A 27,924-nucleotide genomic window follows, 5' to 3' on the forward strand; every position below is an offset into this window, starting at 1 on the left:
AACAGGAACTTTAAAGCTCTATGAAAAATACATCACAAATGATTGGATGTATGTTTTCTTGTTAATTTTTTTCACAAATTTGACAAAAGATCTTAGTGATCTCGAGTTTATTCAAAACTCCAATGTAACTATAAACCAGTTGGATCTAGCGACAATATATCATATGTGGAGGCCCCTGCAAAAGAATAAAGGTACACAAACGTTTGAAAACCTCATAATTTCATGCATACTAAATTATGAACTGAAAAGGGGATATTTTCATGTGAACTCTGTGCAAGAGTATCTGTAAATATTGTGGCAAAAGAAATGCAAATTGATAAAGCTACTCTTAGACATGCAAGATACCGTGTGCATTCTCTGCAAGATCATTTGTAATGACTTTGCACTTGAAAAAAGAGAGAGAAATAGAAAGAGAGTTAGAGCATACACGGAAGATCAGAAGGGAAAAATCAATAATAAAATATTAAGACAAATGTAACTCATTTCTGTATTGGGAGCAAGAGAAAATAACGAAAAAAATTGGTAATGAACAAATGATGCATGTGGTCTACAGAAAAGGCTATCGATCTTGTCCACAAAAAAACTTGTTGCAGCAGTGGTATTACGATCTCAGCCTCACCAAAAAGTAGCTTTGTAGTTGAAATGCACATTTTGAAGATGAAGAGTGATGGCATAAAGAAAAGATGGATGCAAAGTTGTGGGTATGAGGGTAAAGCATTAAATGATTGATGAGGGGCATGTGAATGTGAAGGTGGAAAGGCATCCGTCTTGGTTGGATCTTGGACAAGCTGGGTTGCAGTTGCAAACACCTTTTTTTATCCTCTTGTATTATCCAGAAAATAAGTAAAGACACTTTGGAAAATATACATATATATATATATATATCTTCTCTTTTTTTTGGGTTAAGGAGTGATTTTTATTTTTATTTAAAAAAAAAAGTAAATAACGCACACAATATGCATTAAAATATATACGTAAATTCATTATCTTTTCAGAAGATAGGACAGATAATTGATTAGAGTGTTTGGTGAAACTGAAAATGATAAATCAAGCATTAAAATAACAGGAAAATATATAGATCTCAAGTTTTTAATTACTCCAACATGTTCTAAATCTTTAAAATAAATAAATAAATAAAATCATCTGGTCTTAGATTAATTGATCCCGAGATATGCAAAATTAATATTATATATAAATGAATAATAATACTCATCATCACAATTTTCATATTTTTTTATTATATAATACGACAATAGATAGATAATAGGAGACTAGTTATTATATTTTATTTTTAAACTTATCATCTCATATCACATAATAAGATAATTAGAGGAGGAAGAGAATTGGAATGATGACTAAATTTTTTTTATACAAACATATTTACATATATATTCTTGATCATGATCATGTCTATGGTGAAAAATGTGTGCTTCTCATCAACTTATGCTCTTATATTGGCCACTGCTTTGTCATTTGTGGCCACCTCCTCTATCAATCTGTACTTGCTTTCCACCTCACAGGTTTTTTTTAAGATATTAACTATTTTATATAAATAATCAACTTTATAATAATAATCCCAGTATTTAGTTAAAAGCAACAGAAAATCGTTTTGGCATAGAAACCGACTAAGTTCACAATTAATAATAATAATAATTAAAAAAAAAAAGAAGAAGTAAAAATCCCTTATATCTCTGTCATCGCCGTCTATGTCTGGGAAGCCAAAGTAGGGCACCAGCGAGAGATCAGAAACCCTAGGAGAGAGACGGAGATAGAGAGAGATACACAGAAAGGGAAATTTTGTGCAGAGTTCATCATTGGCTGCTTGAAAGAGGATAGTTTAGCAGCGGAAGCGGAAGCGGAAGCACCTGCTTCCTTTAGAGAAGACGAAGATGAAGGGCCTCTTCAAGTCTAAGCCTCGTACCCCTGCGGACGTTGTCCGCCAGACCCGAGATCTGCTTCTCTACGCCCAACGCGGCAGCACCTCTGATTCCCGTGAGAGTAAGCGCGAGGAGAAGGTTTGTTTGCCGATTCACTCTCTTTTTCTCTTCCTCTCCGTTCGTATCTTTGGCTGCAGAATGAGTCCGAATGGATCCGGCTCGGATTTTTGGATCCGGATAATGCTGCATTTTGAGGATCTTTTATTCTTATTTTTTTCTGGTTAAAGATTTTTTTAGTAAAAACAAAAGACTGGGATTTGTTTTTCTCATAGGAACAAAATTTTTTTTCTTCAATCAAGGTAATAGTGCTATCTGGTTCGGCTGTTGTGGTGTCCCTTGATTTTTGGTTCTTGATGGAGTATATAAAATTCAATCACTGAATTTCGTTCAATTCTTGCACACTTTATCAGTAAAATTCAATTTAAGACTTCCAATTCTATGTTATTTATTTTCATCTGATAAATTCATTTATGATATTATTGCCCATAAAACTACTCGTCTATGATATTTATTTAATATTATTATTGTTTTGGGATTTGAAAAAGTTGAATTGTTTATTATATTTTGTGTGGCAATTTGAAAAAGTTATAACGAGGAGATGAGAATTTTGTATTTCATCCTACTTGCCAAACCTGCCCTTATTTAATGCACTCCAATATGCTATTTACCTTTCTTCTTAACTTTGAAATTCCCGGCAGGTGTTGGAGTTATGTAAAAATATCAGGGAGCTGAAGTCAATTCTTTATGGAAATAGTGAATCCGAGCCAGTTGCAGAAGCTTGTGCACAATTGACCCAGGAGTTTTTCAAAGAGAACACACTACGGCTTCTGATTTTGTGTCTTCCGAAGTTGAACTTGGAGGTAAGCATGAATTAGTTCTTCGAGTGACAGCTGTATTTAGAAAATCAACTACGGTTGGCACGTTTAGTTTGTGAGTTATACTGCAGTTTCATGTGCTCCTATTAGACGAGTTGCTGTTAGTTCAACCATTTGTAAGCTTTTCTTGAATTTCTGAAGAACTGCATGAACTTTCCAATGTAATGAGTGAAGACTTACTATTATGCTAGTTCCCTTGTAACCTATTATTTACAGTATAGTTATAATTTACGTAATTGATGAGTTTAGCTTCTGTTGGCTTCCTGATGTCTAGATTTCTGGAAGTTGGTTAATTAAACTATTGAGAGGTTCCCTCATACTACTAAGAAAGCCTTTTAATGGCATTAGCAGGAAAGTTAGTGGAACACCCAACAATATATTTTTATTGACCAACACCTACTATTTGACAGCTTGTGCTTGTGTCTACTAATTGTAGCTTGGTATTAATTTTGACATGGAGGGTGGTGGACCTTTTTGCTTGCTGGAGTGGTTTAAGGGGTAATGTGCAAATAGCCTCTGTTTGGAATATGATCCATTTATGCCTTGTGTTGTGTATTTGGGTTGTGAGGAGTGGTCGATGCTTTGAAGATAAGGAATGCTCGGTGGATGAACTTAGTGTTTTTTCTTTAATTTTGTATTCCAGTGGGCTTCGACTATTGTATTTAATGGAACTAGTGTCCATGATTTTCTTGTTTCTTTTTCTAGTCCGACATTAATAGGTTCAGTTTTTGTATACTTCCCATGTACTTGCTGTGCCTTGTTACTTGTCTCAATAAAATTTTTATTCATAAAAAAAGAGTAAAAAATAAAAAATTTGACATGGATCTATCACTAAACTAGCACACTTCGGTGTTGCTCTTGTATATGTCCTGTATACACGGGCTCTTGCCTACACTTTTGATCAATAAAAATTTTTACCAATAAAAAAAATAATTTTGACATGGATCATCGTTTGCAGGCTCGAAAAGATGCCACTCAAGTTGTTGCAAATTTGCAAAGGCAACAAGTTCATTCAAGACTAATTGCATCTGATTACTTGGAAGCAAACATAGATCTAATGGATATTTTGGCAGAAGGGTAAGCAATTATCAGTATAAGCTATCCAATTTGCTGATGTTAATCCTCGTCCTTATGGTAGAATGTTATCCCTTTTAGTTATGAAGACACGGACATGGCATTGCACTATGGTGCAATGCTAAGGGAGTGCATTCGTCACCAGATTGTTGCAAGGTGAGCAAATAGCATGGATTTTGCCTTTCTGATCTACTGTATCTATAAATTCTCGAGCAATTGTGGTGTTAGTAATTTTTTTTTAATAGGTAAAAGAAAATCTTATTGATATGATTGAACTGTGGTGTTTGTAGTTCTGCCAGTAGATATCGTTATTGGACCAAGTTCTTCAGCATTTCTACCATGCTGCTGTGTTACTAAATAATTAATATGTTATCTTCCCACTAAATAATTAATATGTTATCTTCCCAGTTAGAACTATCTATTCTTTATTTCAGATCATTTCGAGTTGGTTCTTGATGATGTTTGCTTGGTGTAGGCTTTATGAATTAAAAAGCGTTTCTGGTTTAATTGCAGATATGTTTTGGAATCTAAGCACATGAAGAAGTTTTTTGATTATATTCAACTTCCAAATTTTGACATTGCTGCAGATGCTGCTGCAACATTTAAGGTTGAGTCTACCTGACAGTTCTACCCATGAATCATAATCTTTGCTCCTCTGTTGATTCAAATTTAAGTTTTTCTTATTAAGAAAACGACCTTTCTACTAGTACTCTGGCAAGCTTACCATATGAGAAGTTAGGACTGCAAGATTTTGCAGCCCTTTGTTAAGTTGGGCTCTCAATCGTGCTTCCCATTCTGCCAAAGCATTCATATTGAATGCTTGAGCTTTTTTCCAATTAGATATCATTGTTCTTTCTTGTAAGTGCATATCCTACTTATCAAAATAATAGGGCGTCTCCTAGCCCATAATTATCTAATATCATATTTGAGAGAAGCTCTATTATTGCATAATTCTGCATAGAATTGTTTTGCTTGTTGTTATATATAAATAGTTTATTTTAGTATTTTATTTGAAGTTTCTCTTGGCAGTATTTGGGGCCCTTTTCTCTGTAATTTTGTTTAGTTCACACACTTAAAATGGCCCAATTGCACTAGGGTCATTCTGATGTGATTGTACATTTTTTTATTGCAGGAACTCCTGACGAGGCATAAATCGACTGTTGCTGAGTTTCTTTCAAAGAATTATGGCTGGGTAATTTTCTTTCACTTTGATTATGTTGTTACACACCCTAATTTGTCTTTGAAGATCTCATGCTTGATGAAGTCTTCGATTGATGTTTGCTTTACATTTGAGTATGGCTGTCATGGTACTTGAATTTCTGCATAGCATATTTTTGTTTCCAAACATCCTGTTATTTTTTTTTTACTTAAAAAAATTTTCTTCCTATTCTTTTCATTAGTGCCAAAAAGTTGGAAACTCCTATAAATGTGGTGCTCATAAAATTACCACTTGTTTAGAATGGGTGAATTTAACAGTTCGATCAAATATTCTGATACCTCTCTGATGTGTGGACCTAGACCCCAAAGGCTAAGTTAATGGGAAACATTATATGGAGGCTGAGTTTGATAGTAGGATCATTTGTTACCATGATAACAACTGCTTGTCTCGTGAAAGCTTAAGCTAATGAGAAAGGATGAAGTGAATCACCCATTCAAATGTGTTTATGGGAGCAAAGCTTGCCCCAAGGTTCTGATTGAATTTTCTGTTTCCAGTTCTTTGCAGAGTATAACTCAAAGCTACTGGAATCTGCTAATTACATCACCAGACGACAAGCGATCAAGGTATGACCAGTAGTTGACCTTTGGCCCAAATATTTAAATGCAAAGAAAGGAAAAAATAAATTAAACTAAGAAAGATGTAAAGTCAGGGCCTTGGACGTATATCTACCATTATGGCTATCCTGTTCACTGGTTGCTTTCGTTTGTCATTTGATGCAAAGGTTTGTTTTGCGAGTTGGTCTTTGGGAAATTGCTGTTGGGAACTCATGACTTTATGCTATTTGCTGAAAAGGGATTTTTTTTTTCTTTCTTTTTTATTTAATTTTTAATTTTTTTTTCTTTTTTTAACAGCTGTTGGGAGATATACTACTGGATCGCTCAAATTCAGCCACTATGACTCGATATGTGAGCTCAAGAGACAACTTGAGGATTCTTATGAATCTTCTCAGAGTACGATACTGTTCAGATTCCTTAATATTTCCTTCTTTTCTTTAAATTGCTACAGACCTTCACTATAATTTTATGTCAGTCTATGATGCACTTGGTATTCTTTCCATTTTTATGCTACTAATGGCTGTAAATTGCTATACTCTTGGCCTCTTTTTGAGAGGGCATCGTTTTGATTTTCTATGGGTCCTCTTGCCTAGATGGCAACATTTTCATGTACCACTTCTAGGTAACATGACCATCAGGATATATATATATATATATTTAATGACCGTGGAACCACACCATGGCAGAGCCATTAGGACTCACCTATGGCATGACTGTCAGATTTTGAACCACCAAGATATCCCTAATTTATAAAAAAAGGATGTCCCTTTTGGATTATGAGATAAATTAATGATGATGACCCGAAGGGAAGCTAAATTATTTATCATATTTTATTTATTAAAATAAGAACATTCATCTTTTCTTGATTGATGACCTGAAAAAAGTGGAAAAACATTTATCTCATTTGAAGTAACCAAAATTTAGAATATTTAGTTCAACTGAAATTTGTGTGATAAAGATTGGGTTTCCTCGATTGCAGGAGTCCAGCAAGAGCATCCAGATAGAAGCGTTTCATGTGTTCAAGGTACTATATTTTGTGTTAGGCTGCATTTTTAACTAATGGACTTTCAAGTGCTACAGTTATTTATTTTTAGATGTTTACATTTTTACAGCTATTTGCTGCTAATCAAAACAAACCTCCCGACATCATCAGCATACTCGTTGCAAACAAAAGCAAGCTTATAAGGCTGTTTGCTGACTTCAAAACCGATAAAGGTAAGATATGGATCATCATTAACTATCGTAACAGTCGGCTTGGCAGTTGGCACCAGTGTTTACAATTTAGCGTGCTTTGTTGCAGAGAATGCAGAGTTTGAGGCTGACAAAGCTCAAGTTGTGAAAGAAATTGCTTCTTTGGAACCTGTGGAATCTAGAGACAGCCCATGAGGGAGCTTTGTTGTGTTTCAAAGTCCCCAGAGCTTCTCTTCCTCTACGCAATTGTGAATTTTATAGTGTTATAGCCCCCAGCTGCTATCAAAATCTGACGGGGGCCATATTTTCTATTTATATTTCCCATCCATCAGTTCCTAATGGTCCTGTTCTGTAATCTAAATATATTTCTGTAAAAAGGTAGATAAATAAACTGAAGAAATTAGTTTAATGCTGTATTCTGCCTGTTTGGATATTTGAATAATAGGAGGTCCTTCAAGGATCCATCAGCTTGAAAATTGTCTGACAAACATCAGCTGTTTACGGTGGCCTCGAAGGTTCCATTCGAAGCTCTGCACTAGTTCGAGTGTGCCATGGTGAATTTCCGAACCCTAATAATAGTGTCAAAAGTTATGTTGGATTCAGGTTTGGAGGAGGAGGAGGCATTCATTGAGAATGTTCCAGTTCTAGTGTTCAGATGGCATGTTAATGGGACTAGGCGTCGGCGTGAATCACGAGTGAATAGAATCAGAACAACGAACCAGCATCTCAGTAGCATATTCCAAGCCTGGATTCTCTTTATTTTGCAATGACGATAGTAGCCTCTCTCTCTCTCTCTCTCTCTCTCCTATTTGGTATGGTTGGTGTTGCTATATTATAGATGCCTCTCTGTCTCAATTATTCCAGGGAATCGTCTACCTCTTGTACTTCAGAGATCTACGATCTAAAGGTCACTTGCTGCGAAGTTTCCTATTCGATTACTCAACTGACTAGATTCGAAATTTCCTGCATAACTCCAAACTCACTGTCTGCCATTGGATTTGGGCAAAGCAAATGCCAAAGCTAGAAAAAGGAAGATTATCAGATTATCCCCAACATGTGCATTAATTGACGATAAGCATATCCAACAAGCATACGAGCATATTCATATTTCTTTTTGGGCAAACCCACGAATTGTTCGACCTTTGCTTGGGTGGGAGAGTGCGAGGTCTCCCGGATGAGGATGTTTTCCAAATATCTTCTCTTCATTTTTTTCGTTTTAAACAATTGGACAATATGAATTATAACTTTAAATACAACAGAATCTGCTAATTATGTCTAAATTATTGAAAGTACTTTATAAAAATCATGAATTTCTGGATCCAGGCGTTACGGTGTACCCCAGTAACTATTGGGGCGTGCTATACATAAAAAATTCCGAAGTCATTTGCTATATAAACACATGGGATATATGGTTGTTTTTGTTGCAGCAGAGCGTGCAAAGTGAAAGGTCGAAGACAAAGCCAGCGCCTTTCGTAGCATCGTCGGATTTTACCTCAGTTCTTTCTCTTCTTCTCCTTCAAAAACTTCAAAAATGGCCGAAAATGGTAGGACCCCATCAGCATCATCGTCTCTTACGCACTTGTTATTTATTTATTTTGGTCCAAATTCTTTATGCATTTTCTCGTTGATCATTAAAATTTTTGTTCCTTACTTTCTTGTATTCTTTCTTCCAACTTCTTTGGCTTGCAGATTTGCTCTCAGACTTCCTTGCATCTGCTATTGATGCTTCGAAGAAAGCTGGCGAGGTTTGACAATCCGAAGTCCTTTTTTTTTTTAGTTGTTATTCTGATTTTCATTTTCCTCGTCTTTTGTTCTATTGTGTTACAAAAATATTTAATTTCTCAGGTAATACGTAAGGGGTTCTATCAAACTAAACATGTGGAGCATAAAGGCCTGGTATGTCATTTTCTTCTTTCTTCAATAATTGGTGCGCCGTATCTCATACTTTTTCTCCCCTTTATATGTTTTCTTTGTCTGGAAAATACAAGTTGTCGAATTTAGTATACATGTTGTTCGACTCATTCAGCATGCCAATAAACGTTTTTGCATTGCCATGATTTTTGAGGTTTTTATGTACCCCATGCTATTATTGTATATCTGTTGCCCGTGCTTCTCTTTGATTTGGGAGCTAAAAATTTAATGGATAAAAATTTATTATGGAAATTTCTGTCACCATGTTCACAAAATTAATACGTTTAGAGCTAGGTTTTTATTTATTTATTAATAATTACAAACGGAAAATAGAGTTATAGTTGAGGTGTTATTTTTTTTTGGTGTTATTTTATTTTTAATTTTGACCACAGTCAAACATGTGATGTGTGAGAAACCCATATTCTTTATTTTGTTATCCTTCTATTTTCTATGGCAACTCAATGGTTCATTCTGTGACTGAGGATGTTAACTGTAATTCGGTGGAGAAGCAATAAACTTACAAATTACGAGTTTATTGTGGAATGCAGGTAGATTTGGTTACCGAAACTGATAAGGCATGCGAAGATCTTATCTTCAGTCATCTCAAGCAGCTTTACCCCACACATAAGGTTAACACTTATCCCATTACTCATTTCATGCATCAGGAAAAGTTAAATTTAGTGCTCAAAATGTGTTGTTTTTATCTCCTCATAATTTCTGAACTGGTTCCAACTCTTTCTTAGTTCATTGGTGAAGAAACTAGTGCTGCATTTGGTACTGTGGATCTAACTGATGAACCGACATGGATAGTTGATCCGCTGGATGGAACCACTAACTTTGTCCATGGGTAAATATAAGTTTCTTTTATTAAAGGTGATCCTTTCTACTCGATGTATTCAATCATTTTCACTGTTGGATTTGTCATGACTCAATTTTTGTAGGTTTCCCTTTGTGTGTGTTTCCATCGGTCTTACAATTGGAAAGGTTCCTACTGTTGGTGTTGTTTACAATCCAATAATGGATGAGGTGAGACTTCTAATGTTTCATGTATGTTTGACATAAATGATAAACCATAAGGACCAGTCAATGAGTCATAGATTTAATGTGCAGAACCCAAATATAAGGATAATTTACAAGAATCTAATCCCTCATGGCTCAAAATATATAAAGAGACATGCAGAATCATCCAATTATTTTACTGATGGACTCTGTAGTTCCCAAGGTATATTTGTCACACATGGACTGTTACCCTCACTCAACCTCGTGTACAATATTCACTGATTTTTTTGTCAGCTTCATGTTTGGATTGTCATTTAACACAATTGTCAGTGAGCAATAAGTTGTTTTCTCCCTCAGTCATACTTTTTTTTCTCCCTCCGTCATACTTGTTGCCCATGACTCTTATAGTCTTCTATGATCCAATTAACCTGTTGAAGTAACAGATTATATATGATCAACATTTTTTCAATTTTCTTTTTGGTTGTTGAGGTTCCCTAGCTTCTCTGTATAGTTCTGCCAAACACATAAATTTGACAGTCGAAACATGTTTCAATAAGTACTGCTGGCTGAGACGTATAAATTTGGGTCATTGATATGTAGCTTTTCACTGGCATACGTGGAAAAGGTGCTTTTCTCAATGGAAACCCTATAAAAGGTGAGATTGATTTTCCTAAACTCTCAGTTTTTGGCTTCTCCTTTACTAATCCTAGGAACCTCTAACAGCAACATGCTTTTGTTATGCAATGTTGCAGCATCATCTCAAACTGAACTTGTGAAGTCTCTCCTTGCAACTGAGGTACGTTAGTATACAATTGAATCGATTCTTGATACAAAACACTGTAAGTATTATGCTTTTGTCGCCTTCTTGTAGTCTCTTAGGTATTCTATCAACCGGGAAAGCACATTAGGAAAACATGAGCTCTATAGAGCTTTAGTAACAAAGTCATGAGCCCAAACCAAGTGGATGAAACTCTGCTCTCCTTCACAAGCAACATGCTCTAAATTCAGGAGTCTGGGATTTTTGCCTTTTTTTTTTCAATATCCATCCAAGTCACATGAATGTGTACCAACTGATGTTTAGATGCTAGTCTTAGAACAGGGTTCTTTTTTTTTTTTTTTGGGGGGGGGGGGGGGGGGGGGGGGGGGGGGGGGGGGGGGGGTGGGGGTGTGTGGAAGGGGGGTTTTGAGCCTGTGGTCAAAGACATAAAAAAGAAACTTCTGTAATTGGCTCCAAATCTTGGAACTATTTTCATCCATTGTACACCCCCTTCCTTGCATAAACAAGAAAAGGTGGAGAGAAGAATAAAAAAGACAACTTGAAAAACAAGTGTAGATGGTTCTCTCAGTTGGCATATAACTTCTTTGGTAGAACTTGATTTATGACATTATTTATCCAGTTATGTTTGAAAAATCCCAGTGGGCATATATATGATGTGCCCCTGCTTCATGGCACGTGAATATACAAACCTGCTTTGTAGTTTCTCACTTGTATTAGATTATGAAAAAGCTGAAATTTGGCTTCATGCATATCGTAGACAGATACATGCTTTAAAAATTCCAGAATGTATTTCAGATTCACTGTGGTGCAATAAATTCATAAATACATTAGTTTTGACCATCAAGAAAACATTTTCAAAACTAAAGCTTTGTCCTGAAAGAGCAGGCTGGTACTAAACGTGATAAGCTGACATTGGATGCTTCTACAAACAGGATCAATAGCCTACTTTCCAAGGTAACGATAATCATGTCACCATTGCTGTTGGGATTTATAACATGCATTGGTGTCTGTTTATGAATACTAGTTTCTCTTCTGATCAGGTGAGATCCATTCGGATGTGTGGCTCTTGTGCATTAAATCTCTGTGGGATTGCATGTGGAAGGCTTGACCTATTTTTTGAAATCGGCTTTGGGGGTCCTTGGTATGATACCTTTTTACTTTTCAGTGAGGTTATTGGTTTGATTGGAATGGCCTGATTCCTTTGGTGATATTTTTTGTTTGATGGTTCTTCTTTTGACTTTGTTCTTCTCAAATGAGTTCTGATATGACATGTGATTGACATGTCTGCTTTTGTACTCAGGGATGTTGCAGGCGGTGTTGTGATCGTACAGGAAGCTGGAGGAGTTGTATATGACCCGTAAGTAACATACTTAAATATGCTTTCTTCATGTTTCTTGACAGAGGGAAAACAGGAAGTTCTAGAGAGGATTAGCATTTTTCCATAGCAACCTTTTAACAATGTAGTTAAATAGTCAACACCCATTGATATTTATCCTCTGGGCCTTCACAAAGCAATTCGTGAGTTGGGCATGCAATAGGGTGGTTTTTCACATTCACAGATATTTTCAAATATTTTACCAATCTTAACATTTGATGGTTCTTCAGATCTGGTAAAGATTTTGACATCACAGCCCAGCGAGTAGCAGCTTCGAACCCTTTCGTCAAGGATGCATTTGTTGAGGTTTTACGACAATCAGAATGAGAGAACACAAAACTGATTGTTGAAACCTGGGATACAAAAAGTATTTGGTATTAGCTTAGTTTGATTCCTATGCTCTAAAAAGTATTTGCAGCATGTCTTTTATGATTCCATCATGTTCCATTGGCTGAGTGATGTTTAATAAATACAATGATTCCTCAAAATTCTCAGGGGCCTTTGTTGAGATGACAACTCGCAATATTGAATATATATTCCCTTTAAATTATTCCCAAACCTTTATAGAGATTAGTATTGATATTTAGTTACATCCACAGCTTTTGAGTTCTTAAGAATACGCTTTAAACTGAAATATGCTCGAATGATTCTGCACTTTAGGCTGTACTTCTTAAGAAAGGGGCAGAAATTGACCAAAGATATTTGAAGAAATATGACGAAGTATTTCTAGGTGATAAATGCTATTTTTGATCATAAATTGTCTTAGATCATATCTGTTGATGGAACACATGTTAAATGTAAGATGTACAACAGTAGGTGTGAATAGGGATTACAAGATTGAAGATGACATGTAGCATAATTCTTTATAGATACAAATTGTCTTAAATTATTGACAAGTGGTGGCTTGAATGATTCCCCCCAAAACAATCCAGCATATTTAAAATCTATATTGAGTTTGTATCTATAGATTAATCAATTCATTGCGCAGGAACAGGCTCATTATGTGAACTGCTGTCTGCTGGCCTTTAAAGTATTTTATCAAGCCGGAATGCCAAACTGGAACCATCTGGCCTAAACAGTATTGACCAAAAAGATTATGCTCACTGAGCACCAAATACTGCAATAAGGCCTAGTTATGTGACATAAAACAACGAAATAAGATGGGAATTTTCAGTAAATCAGGAGAAAACATGGATGTAGTGATAAGTTTAATATGAAGTAACCTACATGTCTGTAGAACGTAAAACGTCCAGGCTCCTGACAGTATCTATGAATGAATCAGCATTGGTACCCAATTCACTCAGTACATAAGTATCCTCAATACTCGCATCCATAAATATACAAAAGGGTGCATTAACACACACAATAAAATATATAAAGTGAATGCGTTTGAAACACAAAGAAATCACATCCTCTATCTGGAAAACTGCAATATTCTAAGCAACTGTGCAGGCCTCTCACCATACCCATTTGCTCCATTCACGCCCTGATGCGTCCTTTCTGCGCTCTCCGACCTCTTCTTCCAAACAAGATACCATGTATACGCTTCCACCCACACAATATTGATTATGAAAATCACAACGATGGCAATGTAACCACTCTTCCACTTCTTCTCCAGCTTCAAAATATCAAATCCTTTGAATATGTTAATGATGCTGAGAAGGATTACTAGATACCCAACTGAATGGTGATAAATATTCCAGTAAAGTCTGTACTTGTGATCCTTCTTTGGCCTCAGAAGCAGAGCGAACACCTACACACAACACAAATCTCTCTCTTAGAGAGCAAGATAATGAAATAGTCACATTTTGTTTAGGAAATAATACATAAAATAAGATTGATTGATTGTATTGGAAGATTCTCGGGTACCTGAAGCGTTGCGAGGATGAGAAGGAGAACGCCAATTATTCTGTGCTTGGTTTGTTCGACACCAGCAGAGTCGTTTCCGAGCTTAATACCAGTTGCCACTCCAGCAACTCCATTAACATAAGCTGTGGTTTGGCAACTGGCATGAAGATAAAACCATGCAGGGTCTGCGGATTCGAATACCTTCAAGTACCTTGCTATCATAACTCCAATAGGCATCAAGATACCCCGGCTGACATTTAGCACTCCATGGACCTGGAATTTCGTTCCAATAACTTTTAGAACTTGGGCCGATTAAGTAATTCTGACGAAAGTATTCAAAGCGTTGAAGAACATTTCAATACAAGAAATCCAAAAACAGACATTTCCTGATGTGAAAATAGCAAAAATTGTACCATTCATTACGCTACCGCTGATGGACTGGAACGTAAACAAAGCCATCTTTACAATACCAAAATTGCTGCTTGTAGCACAGATTTATTACTACTTGATAATTTAACCTTGTTTTTGGGTAGAGATGGTACTCGAGAATACTTTTGTCAACTTAACATAACTTGTACTTGAAGGGGGAAAACAAGAAAATAGAATAACGGATCCCACAAACTGAATAAGAAGAGACAGACAAAGCGAATAGACCCAGAAAACCAAACCCAAATGAGATGCAGGAAGATTAAAAGAACTAAAAGAAAAAATCACCGTGGAACTAAAACAACAATTTATGAAACATAAAAACAAAACTAGGTAAAAAGAACAAGAAAACCAAAAAGGAGCAAGTTTCTGTTCACGTGCATTTTTATCTCTGGATCTTGAGCCTACCCGCCCCCCGGCTCGTTCCAGCCTCCCCCGACAGGAGATTCAGAACTCCCTTGGAATTGGTGTTAGCGTCATCCAGCGAATGCGCTCCTGGTTTGTCATCTTTAACTGGACCCACTTGTCATACATGGTTGATGGTGGTGAGACCGTTGGGAAGTGCCAAGGCAGCATAGATTACAATCTCGCTATACGAATACGTTGCTGTCAACTCCGAGACATGAGCGTAAGTCAGATTGCTCTCCGCCATGGTTTTAGCATAACTAGTGATCTGGGACTGGTAGAATCTCATGCTTCCATTGGAAAACTGGTAAGCAACAAGTGCTTGTGCTCCCTGCATGCCCGAACCGGTGGGGTTGATTACCCACGCAGTCCATGAAGAGGGGGTGACCCCGGTTTTCCTGAATGCGATTTGGAGGCTCCCAGAAGATTGGTTGTAGTTCCAATGTAGGAAGGAGTTCAGATAAGAGAGGTCATTGCAGAAGCTAAACACCTGGTTGCTAGGGAAGTTGTATTTGCTACATGTTTGAGCCAAGGATGAAAGACAGAGAGACAAAAGAACAGAGAAAACTAGCACAGTTTTGAACATGTTAGCCAGCAGACAAGGTGGCCGTGAAGAGACAATTGACATGGAATTGCAAGGAGGATGAGTTATGACATGGAAACTGGAGGTAGTTTATAAAGAGTTTTGTGGGTTCAGGAGGTTGGCCTTTCAGTTATTAATTTGAGGAAGGTTCCAAGCGCAACATTACACTATATTTTCTTCAAAACTAATGCATCCTGTATACTTTTTCCCTTATTTAAGTTCTCGAAACTTTGTTTGCAACAACCATCGTTTTCACCCGGCTGCCTGCCTCCGCCGAACTGGATCTACACGTAGTACAAAAACATGGAGATTCCCAAGTGATCATGAACATTCAGATTGATGCTGTTTATCAATACATAATTTAATTTATGAATTCATATCTGGCCTATATCTTTTTCTAAAAATTTTATATGTAGTCATTTTTACGTATTTTGTATATATTCCATTGATATGATTGGTCAAATCAATTATGTTATATTAAAAAAAGTGATGGAGCAACTACATCGATAAAATGCATAAAAAGTGTATAAAAATGACTGTATATGGTAGATGAGTCTCTGCCTATCTATCTTCTTTTTTTTTTTTTTTTTTCTTTTGAAATAAACTTCAATTCAATTCATGAATGAAGGAAGTTACAGCTATGACCAATAATTTCCAGATACAAATCCTGATTACAAGCTAACTACTCATCGGTTATACGTTCCCCTGTATACAACTTTCATTGTACCGGATATTGTATAAAAACTTCAAAAAACTCTCTAATGACATAACCCTTCTAATATGCGAGACTCTGTAAAAACATAAGTGTTCATCTCGACTTGTCTACGAGAAAAACAACTCATTTCACCCCCACCCTCCAAAAGAGGAGGGAAATTTTCCACGCTCATCCTCCAAAGAAGGATAGAGACTAAACTACCTTTCTCCTCCAAAAGAGGAAAGGGAATTGCTTATTTCAATTTATTCTCTTTTAAACCTAACAGACAAAATAAGAAGTAAAACAACCTAACACCCTAACAGAAATAAAACTGTGCTCTCCACTTTGTTCACGCCGTATGCCCATTTCACCAAATACCCACGCCGTATGCCCATCCACTGTCTACACCACTTTGTCTCCCACTATCCTTGCTACCCGTAACTACCCCAACCCACCCTACATCCTGCCACGTCTTGCAACCAGCAAGCAAGCAAGCAACGGACAACTCCAGGGTGCTTCAGACGAGCCATCCTCAAAGTGAAAACGGACAAGCAAGCAAGCAATTGATACCTTCATTGTAATCCCTTATTACATACTAAGCAGAGAACCCAAAAAAAAAAACTAAATAGGCCAAAATGAGCACCAAGAAAACAGAAAAACAGAGGCTAAACAAACCCTACAGAAAACCAAAGGAAAAAATATAAACCGAACAAGACAGGAAAAACAGAAACCAAAACAAAGCTGGAACCATTGTCGCCAATCTCCTTCTCCGACCACCATCCATGAAGAAAACCGCCAGGAGCTATGGCCGGGTTCCGTCCCAAAAAAGGCACCTTATCCCCCATGCACGTTGGCATGCATCCCAAAAACTCCTATGTTTTCCATGGTTAAAACAGAGTACCTTAACCCAGCGAAAGTGCACCCCAAACCAGCATGCAAAACTTCACCTTCGAGAGCTAAAAGCCCTTACCTCGCTCCCGTCGTAACCCTCCAACACATCCCCTCAGCAAACCGATCTTACAAGCAAACAACCCCAAGCCATCTGAGCTAACGCCTCACACCCCAAAAAAGGGACAGGAACGCAGGACTGGGTCATGGGTTTTCAGCCACTCAAACCACGATCATGCGAAGTCGAGATCCTCCACCTTCATCGTGTAAAAACTCTTTGCCTAGCTGTGTGATTAAAAAAGGTTGAGGACTCGGGAACCAAGCCTGGTGGTGGCCATTCATCTCCCCGTAATCTCGACCAACAACTTTTATTTACAAGCTATAAAACGAACAGCAACACCAGAAAGGACACCCTCTGCTAAATTGGAAAAAGAGAGAGGGAGGAGGTAGGAGTCTCCGTCTGACGGTTGCTCCGATCTTGTTTTCTAGAGAGAAGGGAGCTTGTTTTGCCTGTACCTACAAAGTTGAACTAATCTGCCTATCTATCTTTATTTTGATTTTAAAGAGATATTTAAATTATATATAAAAAGAGAGGATAAAATAAAGTACATTCTATTTGAAAAGTGATTGGATTAATAAAATTTAAAGTTAAATTTAAATAAATCATTGGAATTGCTCTAAAATTCATAACCATCTTACTAAAAACCACCCAAAGAGTCCCAAAAGTTTCCGGATGGGCCAAGCAAAACCAAATAACTCAGCAGTCAAACCGGCTCTATTAACTTTAACCGGCTTGTGGGTGGTAATGAAAACTCCGCCAAGGGATTTGGAAACCAGAATCATACCCTGTCAAAGATCAAAACTAGACTACCCTTTGGATATTTTCTAAGGTTCGGTTCGATTTTGTACACGAGAATTTTTATTTCAATTTTAAAATTTTTATTTCATCATTATAATTTTTTCAAATCTCTATATAAAATATAATAAATAATTTAATTTTTTTTAACTTTTTTAAATTTTAAAATAATAATAATATTTTAATATTTATTCTTAAAACTCAAAATTTTTATCTTAAAATTCTCTACTACAATTTCCAAATTAATATTTTCAGTTAAGGGATTTAGATAGTTTATTTCTTATAATTAGATAAATTAAACTTAAAACCGTTTGAATGCTAGTGTGATGTTCCATAATCTGAGTTAATCTGTGAATAATAATATTTTATAGGTTTTATTGAGATGTATTTGAATATAAATAGATTGAAATATGTGTTTGAATCTATGAAATAGGATAAGATGAGTTTAACTCTTTTATGAAAAACTGAAAAAGCAGTAGCCCTTATTAATGATTACTTTGATATCATTTTAACAACCAAATATAGCTTAAATGTTATCTGATTTTTCAGATTCCAGACCAGGCTGAAAAAAATTCGACTTGGATGAACAGTCCATTATGTTATTATTTGCATGATTCCACTTGGAATGCATATATGTATGTGTGTGTATATATATAGTCGATAGGCTCTCATGACTTTATCTTGTTGACATTAGACTTATGTCCTTGAGTTATTAATCTATTTGGTTTGATTCTTTGCACTTATTTCGTGAGGTTGAGTGCCAATTGGAACGAATTCATGGCTAGTATTACATATATAAGAGGAAAGAAATATATATGTTTTTGAGGTCAAACCGATCGAATCAAGTATTGAGATCCAATCGACGGTTGCACCATCTGCCTATCGTCGTGTGCGGCAACAATAGCTTGTCGTTTTTCTCGAGTCTTCTCTGAGGCACAACTTCCACTTCGACTGTTCCAACAACGGAAACTCCGTACGCATTTAAATACTCATGATGTAAATGGAATAAAAATAGTTTAATACAATCTATAATCCACACAAAACGACAACTCAATTTGATTGGGTTTGAAGATCATACTCTTATTTTTACTTTGAATTTGAACTCTTGAAGTAATCATCTTCAGCTAGTTATTTTCTTCTTCAACAATTGTTATTAAACCCGACATGTGTATTAATCCAAAACTCCCTTGATAATATGGAAAGGGTTCCTTTTTGTGACTCAATTATTCTGAGATTTACGCCTCGGGTCTTCGAAGCCAACAATTCTCATCACTAAGGTGGTTGGTGATGGAAAAATTTAAACTTATTTACTTATAATATTAAAATATACACGTGTGAATGTGAATATGAGTAATCACGTTCTACACATATATCAGTAACGATAATCAATAGTTTGTATATAATTGTTGAGCATAAATATAGAATTAAAGTGTTTGGACTAAGGGTATCCCTAACATGTCATATGAAGACCTAACTTAAAAGTTAAAACATTTAATTACATTCTAAACAAGATTATACAATAGCCATAGCAAACTAAGAATAATAGAAAATAAAATCCCATCAGAGTGATCAAATAAAAAAAAGGCCCATAAGACTGATACCCATTCACACCTTGCGAAGTAATGGGCCTAGATACCCAATTATTTCCTATAATGAACCCAGGAAAGTGCCTGAAATGGTGGACAAGGTAGGCCTATAGAGTGGACCCATGACAGCAGTGATAACAATTATGGCTTCTGATAAAAGTTCATAGAAATCAAATACAATGTCGAAGAAAAATCTGAGAAGGATATGCTTTCCTTGTATGTTCTATCATTCTTTGGCGCATGCTAATCCAAAACAAGAAAAAAAAAAGAAAAAAAAAAAGACAAGTTGGTGGCAGATTCAGGGAAGGTCGTGTTGTCCAAGCCATCCTCATGCCCATTATTTTCGTTTTGTGGTCCTCCCCTTCCCCCAATAAAGTTTTTGAAAATAGAAATTAAATGTAATTTCAGTTTTTTTTTTTTTGGAAAAATAAAAAAGATAAAAAAAAATACTCATAAATTAAGCGCATGGAATTCAACAATAATACATAAAAAAGAGATTAAGGTGTAGTTTGGATAATGAGATGAAATGAAATAGTTTTAAATAAAAATTAAAAATTGAATAAAATATTGTTAGAATATTATTTTTTTAAAATTTAAAAAATTTGAATTTTTTATTATATTCGGTGTGAAAATTTAAAAAAATTATAATAATAAGATGAGATGAAATCGTTTATGTATCCAAACTAAGGATCTGTTTAGAGTTGTGGTATGAGTCTTAAAAAATATTTAAATAGTTTTAAAAGCCCGTTAATATAAAAAGTAGGTTATTTGGGTATTAGACATTAAATCAATTTTAATTTTAAATAAGGTAAAAAGTATGTTTGAAAAAAAAATCATTTTAATAATTTTCTTCAAACATGTTTTTTTAAGATAACGTGAAATGTAATTCGAATTTTGAAAAGACTGTTAATGGATGGAAATACTCATATAACTATTATATAATTACAACTTTCAAAGATATGCTTATAATTTTTAAAAATTCAAATAATCAGTATTTCTACCTCAAAAATTACTTTTTTTAATTTATTTTTAAACAAACGTAATGTATTTAGAAGTGCTTTAAACATATAATTATCAAATAATAAATAAATTTTTAATAATAAAATTTATTATTTAAATTATAAACTATATATTTTAAAATTATAAATTATATTTTTCACAACAATTTCAAACATGCACAAACCCATTTGTAAGTAGAGGTGAGGAATGTGGTCAACAATATGATTCCATATCTGTTGAAATTTGATGTGAGGAAACTCCACTAGAATGAAGCCCAGAAGTCCATTTCAATGGTTTGACAAATGAACACACTGACAGTCACTTCTTATTTTACTTTTTCTTTTTCTTTTTCTTACCCCCTGATCTTCAAAACTTTATGCTTGATTTTGACATTTTTTTTACCAGTTTTCAGAGCCAGCATTTAGAAGATATATTTAAATATAATATAAAATTAAAGAAAATTCACACTTGTCCATTGAAAAGTGCAGGAGAGTCGTGGTCGTGCTTTAAGCCTTGTTGAAAAGGCCAAAAGTTTCCAAGCCAGGCTAAGACTAGTTTTAATTAACATATTATGGTGACATGGCATGAGCTTCCGGCAAAAGTATTATCATAAGAATAATTTTTTTTTTTTTAATTTTAATTTATTTGTTGAGGTCAGTTTCAGTCAATATACATCCAACTACCATAACAAGGTATTTTACTATATATACCTGTTTACAGCTATACAAAGTAGAATGCAATTAATACTGCAGAGAACTTCAATTCATAACATTCCTGTTCATAAGTTTGTAGAAAATATATATATATATTTTATACTCTATTTTTTAAATTGAGATATTATAATATAATTATTCTAATCATAATGTTTAAAAGATGGTTAAATAATTGTTTTGTTCAATCATTTTTTAAACACTTATAATTTTAGGATGATATATTAAGAATATATATATATATATATCTTATTTAGAACACACCCGTGGTATAATTGGTATTTATAAAGAGTATGTTTTCTAGGTGTGAAAATTGCCCAATTTGGATTGAGGTTACGTGAGATGAGTTAAGATGAAAGTTAAAAATTAAATAAATATTATCAAAATATTACTTTTTAATATTAATATTATTTTTAATTTTAAAAAAATTAAATTATTTATTATATTTTATGTAAAAATTTGATAAAATTATAATAATGGGATAACAAGAGATGATACACTTATTATATCCAAACATGGTTAATCTCAATTCGTTTTATTTTATCTCATCTCATCGTTATAGTTTTCATAATATTCTAACAATTCAATTTTTTTAAATCATAAAATTATAGTAATATTAAAAAATAATATCTTATTTAAAGTTCATCTTAACTCATTTCATCTCAATTTATTATCTAAATCTCATATGGATTAAAAAAACAAAAAACAAATGTTGTTTGAACATGAGGAAATGATTAGGCTGTGTTTGGGTGTTGAAGTATCTTCAACACTTCTCAACATTTCTCACTATTATTCATTACTTTATTATTACTTTTCACCTACTTTTTTTACTATTCATTACTTTTTACTTACTTTTTATTACTATTCACAACTTTCCTCAACTTTCCTCAACACCCAAATCCACCCGAACTACGTTAAAGAAACATAGTTTTTAGTTGGAAAATGCTACACAACTGCTCAGTTCTTTCTTCCTGCTAGGCTAACCAATAATTTTTTTTAAAAAAATATTTTTTAAATATTTGAAAAAACATAATTTCACTACTGATAATGTTTTTTTAAATATTTTTAAAAAATGCAAATCTAAAACCATATCGACTAATTAACATATTTATTTATTAATTTGAAAATTTTGTAATTATCTGCTAATTAAAAATAAATAAATAACAAATGAGGAAAGGGAACTTGCCTGGTCACCACTGGTACATCAATCAATGTCATAGTACCGACCCATTCTTTTAGGCCATAAAAGCCTTAAATTCATGATTCATCCACAAGTTAAAAGGAAGTAGTCCGTCCGCGCAGCCATCATGAGGCTCATGAAAAAACCAAGTCAAAATAATAATCCTAGGATTAATGGTCGGGACTCGGAATACACCAACGGCTAATCCTACTGTTCTTAATTAATTAGTGATCAGGCTCGCATTAATCCTACCCTTAAAATCCCACTTTCGGGGACTTTAATTAAAAAGTTCACGTGGCAATATTCCATCATCCCAATCTTAGCACCAGGTGGCAAATAGATATACCTTTTTAAAAAATATTAATCTCAAAGTCAAATACGCGTAATCATGATGAAGCACACATCTCTAATTACGTTTCTAATAATGTATTAATTAGCCCACTAACATGCCAAATTACATATATGGATCTAAATCTAATTCATGCACGAGTGCTCCAAAATCCAAATCCATAAAATTATAAAAATTTAAAATATTAATTATAATTAAGAAACTACGTATAGCATGTAAACACGTAAAATTGTACATGCTGCTCTCGAACTCGTGCTTAATGGGGACAAACACGATCCTTTTCTATACATATGAGAATGTGGGTAGGGTGGTAAACAGCTCAGCATGTTGCGTCATGGAAGAACATAAAATTAAAAAGGATCGTGTTAAGCTAATTAAAATATTAACATTGGTTGTATCTATAATAAAATCATAAATTATTGCTGAAAATATATTAAGTGTTAAAAAATGAGAGCGGTTACCTAACTCTAGCTAAGAAGGTGAAAGATTAGGATTGAGAATTGAGTCAATGTTCAACAACGACCACGAGAGTTGCAATTTAGGTGGTTTTTTTTTTTTTTTGTTGGTTTGGTTCGATGGTTCTTCAAATTTACGTAATCCTAGAATTCGAGCCATGCAATGATGTATATGGAGGAATTCTAGCATTACATGAATTTAAGTACCCTAAGATAATCTACAATAAGACATTATAAATTTCTTGTATATATATTTTATCAGTTCTATTCTATATATTTATTTTTATATATTTTATTAATGTAGTTAATTAAAATAATTATTTTATATTAAAAAAATAAAGCAACGGATCACAAGAATAAAATCTACCAAAAATAATAGGGAAAGTTATGAATTGGCAACAAGTGTCGCTATCCTGGCCAGCAGTTAAGGTGAGAAATAGTGAGACTGTCATTCAAATTTTCTCTTAAATTTTATTGTACTCTGTCAACACAATCTCGAAAAGGTTAGGTACTGTTTGGTCATAAAAATATTTTATTTTAAATATAAAATTTTTATCTCATTATTATAATTTTTTTAAATCTTTATACAAAATATAATAAATAATTTAACTTTTTTCTTACTTTTTCAAATCATAAAATAATAATAATATTAAAATAAAATATTTTAATATTTAATTTTAAAATTTAAAATTATCATATGAAAAATCTCAATGATTAAATAAAATCTTAGTTGCTTAGCTTCGGTTTGGTAATAAGGATGTGAATTTTAAATTTTAAAATAAAATATTAAATATTGTTATTATTTTAAATTTTAAAAAAATTAAGAAAAAATTAAATTATTTATTATATTTTATATATAATTTTGAAAAAATTGGATTGAAGAGATGAAAAATTTAAATTTAAAATAAAAATTTTGAAGAGCCAAATCCAACCTAAAACTCCACCTATTTACTAATGATATTTTATTAATTCCAATTTATATAATATAAGTATAACATGAAAATTGAAACAAAAAAAAGGTTTCACAAATTTAAAGTCACGAAACGACGTCGGTTCATTTATTCGCCGACGCCTGGCGGAGGGGTCCCACGTGTAAAAAGACACCACACGCTACAGTGATCACTATCACATCAGTCCTCCTCCCCGCAGATAAGACCTGATGCCGACATGTGTCATCTATATGGGCTGTGACAATTACTACGTCCCCTGCTGTTAGTTTAGCTAGGACCAGATACGAAAGCCACTACCAAAACCAGCCTTTAAAGCCTATACCCTGACCTTCTTTCCCAACCTCTCTCTCGCCATGAAAATTTCTTGAAAAGATTTCTCAAATTCTTCGAACGGACTCAGACAATATAGTTCATTCATTTATAAATTCGTAAGTTCTTCTGTGCTTTTGTCTCCGACCACAATGGTTTCTGTCGGAGATTCTCATTCCAGTTCCAACGGTCTCCCTCTCCCCCGAAACATTTACACTTCTGATTCACTCAAAACTCACCGATACACCGGCCGCTCCATGCGCACGATACGGTCCAATGTGTTCCAAAGAAATGAAGATGACAGTTGCTCGTTTGTCGTTGAGAGATCCACATGCGTGTCCGAGAACCTCAACCTAACGGACTCGGGCATCGACATGAGGCTCAACGAGCTCGCTCTGCGGAAAGGCAAGTCAGCAAAGTCCACTTCTTCCTCGGAGGAGGAGATAAGGGAGTTTCTGGATCTCTCTCAGGCATTCAGCGACTTGTCGGCGTGCAGCAGCGATATCTCGGGAGAGTTACAGAGGCTAGCGACGTTGCCCACGTTGTCCTCCGACAACGACAACAACGGTGAGGCTAAAGCGGGGGAGATCGAGCCTTGTTTGGGGTTTCTACAGAGGGAGAGCTTCTCGACAGAAATAATCGAGAGCATTTCACCGGAGGATCTTCAACCAACGGTGAAGATCTGCGTCGACGGGCTTAAATCTCCGTCGATCGCAGTTAAGCGGTCTGCGGCGGCCAAGTTAAGGCTTTTAGCGAAAAACCGGGCCGATAACCGGGCTTTAATCGGCGAGTCCGGTGCGGTTCCTGCTCTGATTCCGCTACTCCGGTGCAGCAGCGACCCGTCGACTCAGGAACACGCCGTCACGGCGCTCCTCAACTTGTCCCTTCACGAAGGCAACAAGGCGTTGATAACAAAAGCCGGTGCGGTCAAGTCCCTTGTCTACGTGCTCAAGACCGGCACCGAGACATCGAAGCAGAACGCGGCGTGCGCCCTGCTGAGCTTGGCTTTGGTGGAGGAGAACAAGAGTTCCATCGGGGCCTGCGGGGCGATTCCGCCGCTGGTCTCGTTGCTGCTGAACGGGTCGAGTAGGGGGAAGAAGGACGCATTAACGACGTTATACAAACTCTGCTCGATTAGGCCGAACAAGGAGAGGGCCGTGAGCGCGGGGGCTGTCAAGCCGTTGGTGGCGCTGGTGGCGGAGCAGGGCACGGGAATGGCTGAAAAGGCGATGGTGGTGCTGGGTAGCCTGGCGGGAATCGAGGAGGGAAGGGAGGCCATAGTCGAGGAGGGCGGGATTGCGGTGCTGGTGGAGGCGATCGAGGATGGATCGTTGAAAGGGAAGGAGTTCGCGGTGGTGACGCTGCTGCAGCTGTGTGCGGACAGCGGGAGGAACAGAGGGTTGCTGGTGGGGGAGGGGGCTATTCCTCCTCTGGTGGCGCTTTCTCAGACGGGGAGTGTTAGGGCCAAGCACAAGGTGAGTAGCTGAGTTGGTGGCGGTGATTTGGATATGTTATTCTACACTGTTGTTCAAATTTTAACCATTTTTGCAGGCAAAACGCTTTATTGAATTATAGGTTGTAGATTTCTCTTCTTCAACTTTCAAACAAGTGCTTTAAATTTGCAAACTCAGGTCAATTTGGCGTTTCATGATGCTGATTGCTGCAATTAGACTTTTATGACATAACTATTGCCGCATGATGCGGCAATGGCTTTATGATAGAACTGTGTTACTCTTTAAGTGCTTCGCGTTGTTTGTTTGTTGGGATGAAAAAGGTATTATCTTGGTATATAGATGGACGGTATTGATAAGTTTGGGGAGTGATACATGGATTGTGCCTTGGACAACGCCTTGGCTCACAATTTATTTGTCGGGTGACCTTGAAAAAGAAATATTAGGTCGTGTAGTTAAGGGTGAGGCTATCAGCTTTGATAGGTCTTGGTTATTAGGAAGTGAAGATGATGTTCAAGTTAGATAATTTGAAGTAATAATTGATTGACTCATGAATGGCCCATTTTTCTAGATGGATCTTCAATACATAAATTTTGCTTTGTTTTTTTTTTAGTCTGCATGAATATAACTGCATACAAGGTGCAGATTGATATAATCATTGTTAGCAGTGTGTCTTCTGCGATTATGATCTTGTTGAAGGCTGTTTGGATACTGCATCTGATACAACCCCTTCATTTTAATTTTTGGGGTTATATGATTGGCTTTAATATGAAAAATGGTTCTTATTGCCTTTGCAGGCTGAAACACTTCTCGGGTATCTGAGAGAACCAAGACAAGAGGGAACCTCTTCAAGTCCTTAGACAGGAGGTATTATGTACTATTTAGCAGAGGTAATTACTGTGGGGGGTTTGGTTGTGTATATATGGAATGCTTTCTTGATGGTTTGTACAGTAGGGGTTGATAAATTTTTAGGAGAATATTTGTAGAAGAAAATTAGGGAAGCTAGCAAGAGACTGACCTTTAGTTTTAGGTTTTTGGATTTTCTTTATTCCTTCTCATTCTATGTTTTCTAGAAGTGGAATATACATATTTTATTTTTCTGGGTTTTGGGTATTCTCCTTATGTTTTGTTTGGGTGACCCCAATTTTTGTGAAAAGGTATACTAGTTGTCTTGTTTCGCGTAGCTGAAATAAATAGACTATGTACTTGCTTGGATCATGTTATTATTATTTTCCATACTATGTGGCATATCTTGCAGCCTACAACTTCTCCATGGTGAAATATGTTGGTGGATGCACTAAATAATGGCAATGTCTGTAAACACTCAAATTATTTTCGATTTGCTTGAATATCTTCCTTTGATTCAACAATGTCATCTACCACTATATATGCATTCAAAATAACCTTCTATTCTTTCAGCATTCAATTGGAAGTTTCAATGGGAAACTGTCAAGAAATTTTAATTAAGGTGGGGGCAGAGTGCAATTTGGTAGGTCCGCTCTGCTCTGTTGTAAGGTGGTCCATCTGATGTATGTGTGGTACTATTTCCGCCTTGTCCTTGCACAAAATCTACCGAATCCCACAAACAAAAGTCCAACCCCGGCCACATAATTAAGATTCAAATTTCTGGTCTGTACTCAAAGTTCTTTCTTTTAACATCGTCCCCCTATTAATCAAAGCCTTAGCTGGCAAAGGACATCAAGTTTTGTCCTGGCGTTCGTCAAACTTGCAATTCTGGTAAATGCAAAATCGATGTTTGCATTTCCGAATTCGGGAGGGGTTTTTGAATGGCGTGTAGTGTAGGTACCAACTACTTTTGCATGAATGGCCAAGTCTTTGGGCAGGAAATTACCTGGTGTTGCATTTTCTTTTTACCATACGGAAACCCCCTCCCCCAACCCGGCGGGGAGTTGAAGGCATAAAACAAGGAAAAGGATTAATTTCAATTTCACCTACAAAATTACATTTCTTTACTCCACGCTGTTAATACTTTCTACTTCTCTTTTTGAAAAAATTTATGCCCACGGCTAGGTTGCTTTTTTTTTTTCCTTCCTGAAGAAGGGAGTTATAGACAATCTAGATGGATGCGGGCTACAGTTTCGCCTGCTAAACAGCTCATCCAAGCAACATTTAATTTTAACCCGACTTTATAGGGTGGGTCGGATCGGTTTCTACACTTTTCCGCACAGGCCTAGGCACCACAATGTAAAATCTGTAATTGCACGGCGAAAATCTTTGGACAGCCTCGAATTGAATCCGATTAATTTTAACAATTATATTGATTATTGATTACCAAAGGTCCAAAGTAACTTTATTTGACAA

The 27,924-nt window shown here is 35.6% G+C and overlaps 3 protein-coding genes and 1 pseudogene across 3 annotated transcripts; 3 read left to right on the forward strand and 1 right to left on the reverse strand.

Moving 5' to 3' along the window:
* Window positions 1-1,662: 1,662 nt before the first annotated feature.
* Window positions 1,663-7,266, forward strand: LOC122275988 (putative MO25-like protein At5g47540). Its single transcript, XM_043085389.1, has 11 exons — window positions 1,663-2,015; window positions 2,636-2,797; window positions 3,771-3,889; window positions 3,968-4,042; window positions 4,400-4,493; window positions 5,019-5,078; window positions 5,600-5,668; window positions 5,957-6,055; window positions 6,639-6,683; window positions 6,772-6,874; window positions 6,960-7,266. The coding sequence occupies exons 1-11, from the start codon at window positions 1,890-1,892 to the stop codon at window positions 7,043-7,045; spliced, it is 1,038 nt and encodes a 345-aa protein (XP_042941323.1). The 5' UTR covers window positions 1,663-1,889; the 3' UTR covers window positions 7,046-7,266.
* A 773-nt stretch (window positions 7,267-8,039) lies between these two features.
* LOC122275989 (inositol-phosphate phosphatase) lies at window positions 8,040-12,463 on the forward strand. Its single transcript, XM_043085390.1, has 12 exons — window positions 8,040-8,394; window positions 8,540-8,595; window positions 8,696-8,746; window positions 9,310-9,390; window positions 9,505-9,608; window positions 9,703-9,787; window positions 10,361-10,415; window positions 10,513-10,556; window positions 11,424-11,492; window positions 11,579-11,679; window positions 11,839-11,895; window positions 12,144-12,463. The coding sequence occupies exons 1-12, from the start codon at window positions 8,382-8,384 to the stop codon at window positions 12,238-12,240; spliced, it is 813 nt and encodes a 270-aa protein (XP_042941324.1). The 5' UTR covers window positions 8,040-8,381; the 3' UTR covers window positions 12,241-12,463.
* Window positions 12,464-13,118: 655 nt separating this feature from the next.
* Window positions 13,119-15,495, reverse strand: LOC122275991 (annotated as a pseudogene).
* An 8,644-nt stretch (window positions 15,496-24,139) lies between these two features.
* LOC122276610 (U-box domain-containing protein 4) lies at window positions 24,140-26,820 on the forward strand. The gene is made up of 2 exons (XM_043086464.1): window positions 24,140-25,626; window positions 26,400-26,820. Exons 1-2 carry the CDS (start codon window positions 24,304-24,306, stop codon window positions 26,460-26,462), a joined length of 1,386 nt encoding a protein of 461 aa, XP_042942398.1. The 5' UTR covers window positions 24,140-24,303; the 3' UTR covers window positions 26,463-26,820.
* The last annotated feature ends 1,104 nt before the right edge of the window (window positions 26,821-27,924 follow it).

Source organism: Carya illinoinensis, chromosome 9, assembly GCF_018687715.1.
Source record: "Carya illinoinensis cultivar Pawnee chromosome 9, C.illinoinensisPawnee_v1, whole genome shotgun sequence".
In the NCBI taxonomy this organism is placed as follows: Eukaryota; Viridiplantae; Streptophyta; class Magnoliopsida; order Fagales; family Juglandaceae; genus Carya; species Carya illinoinensis.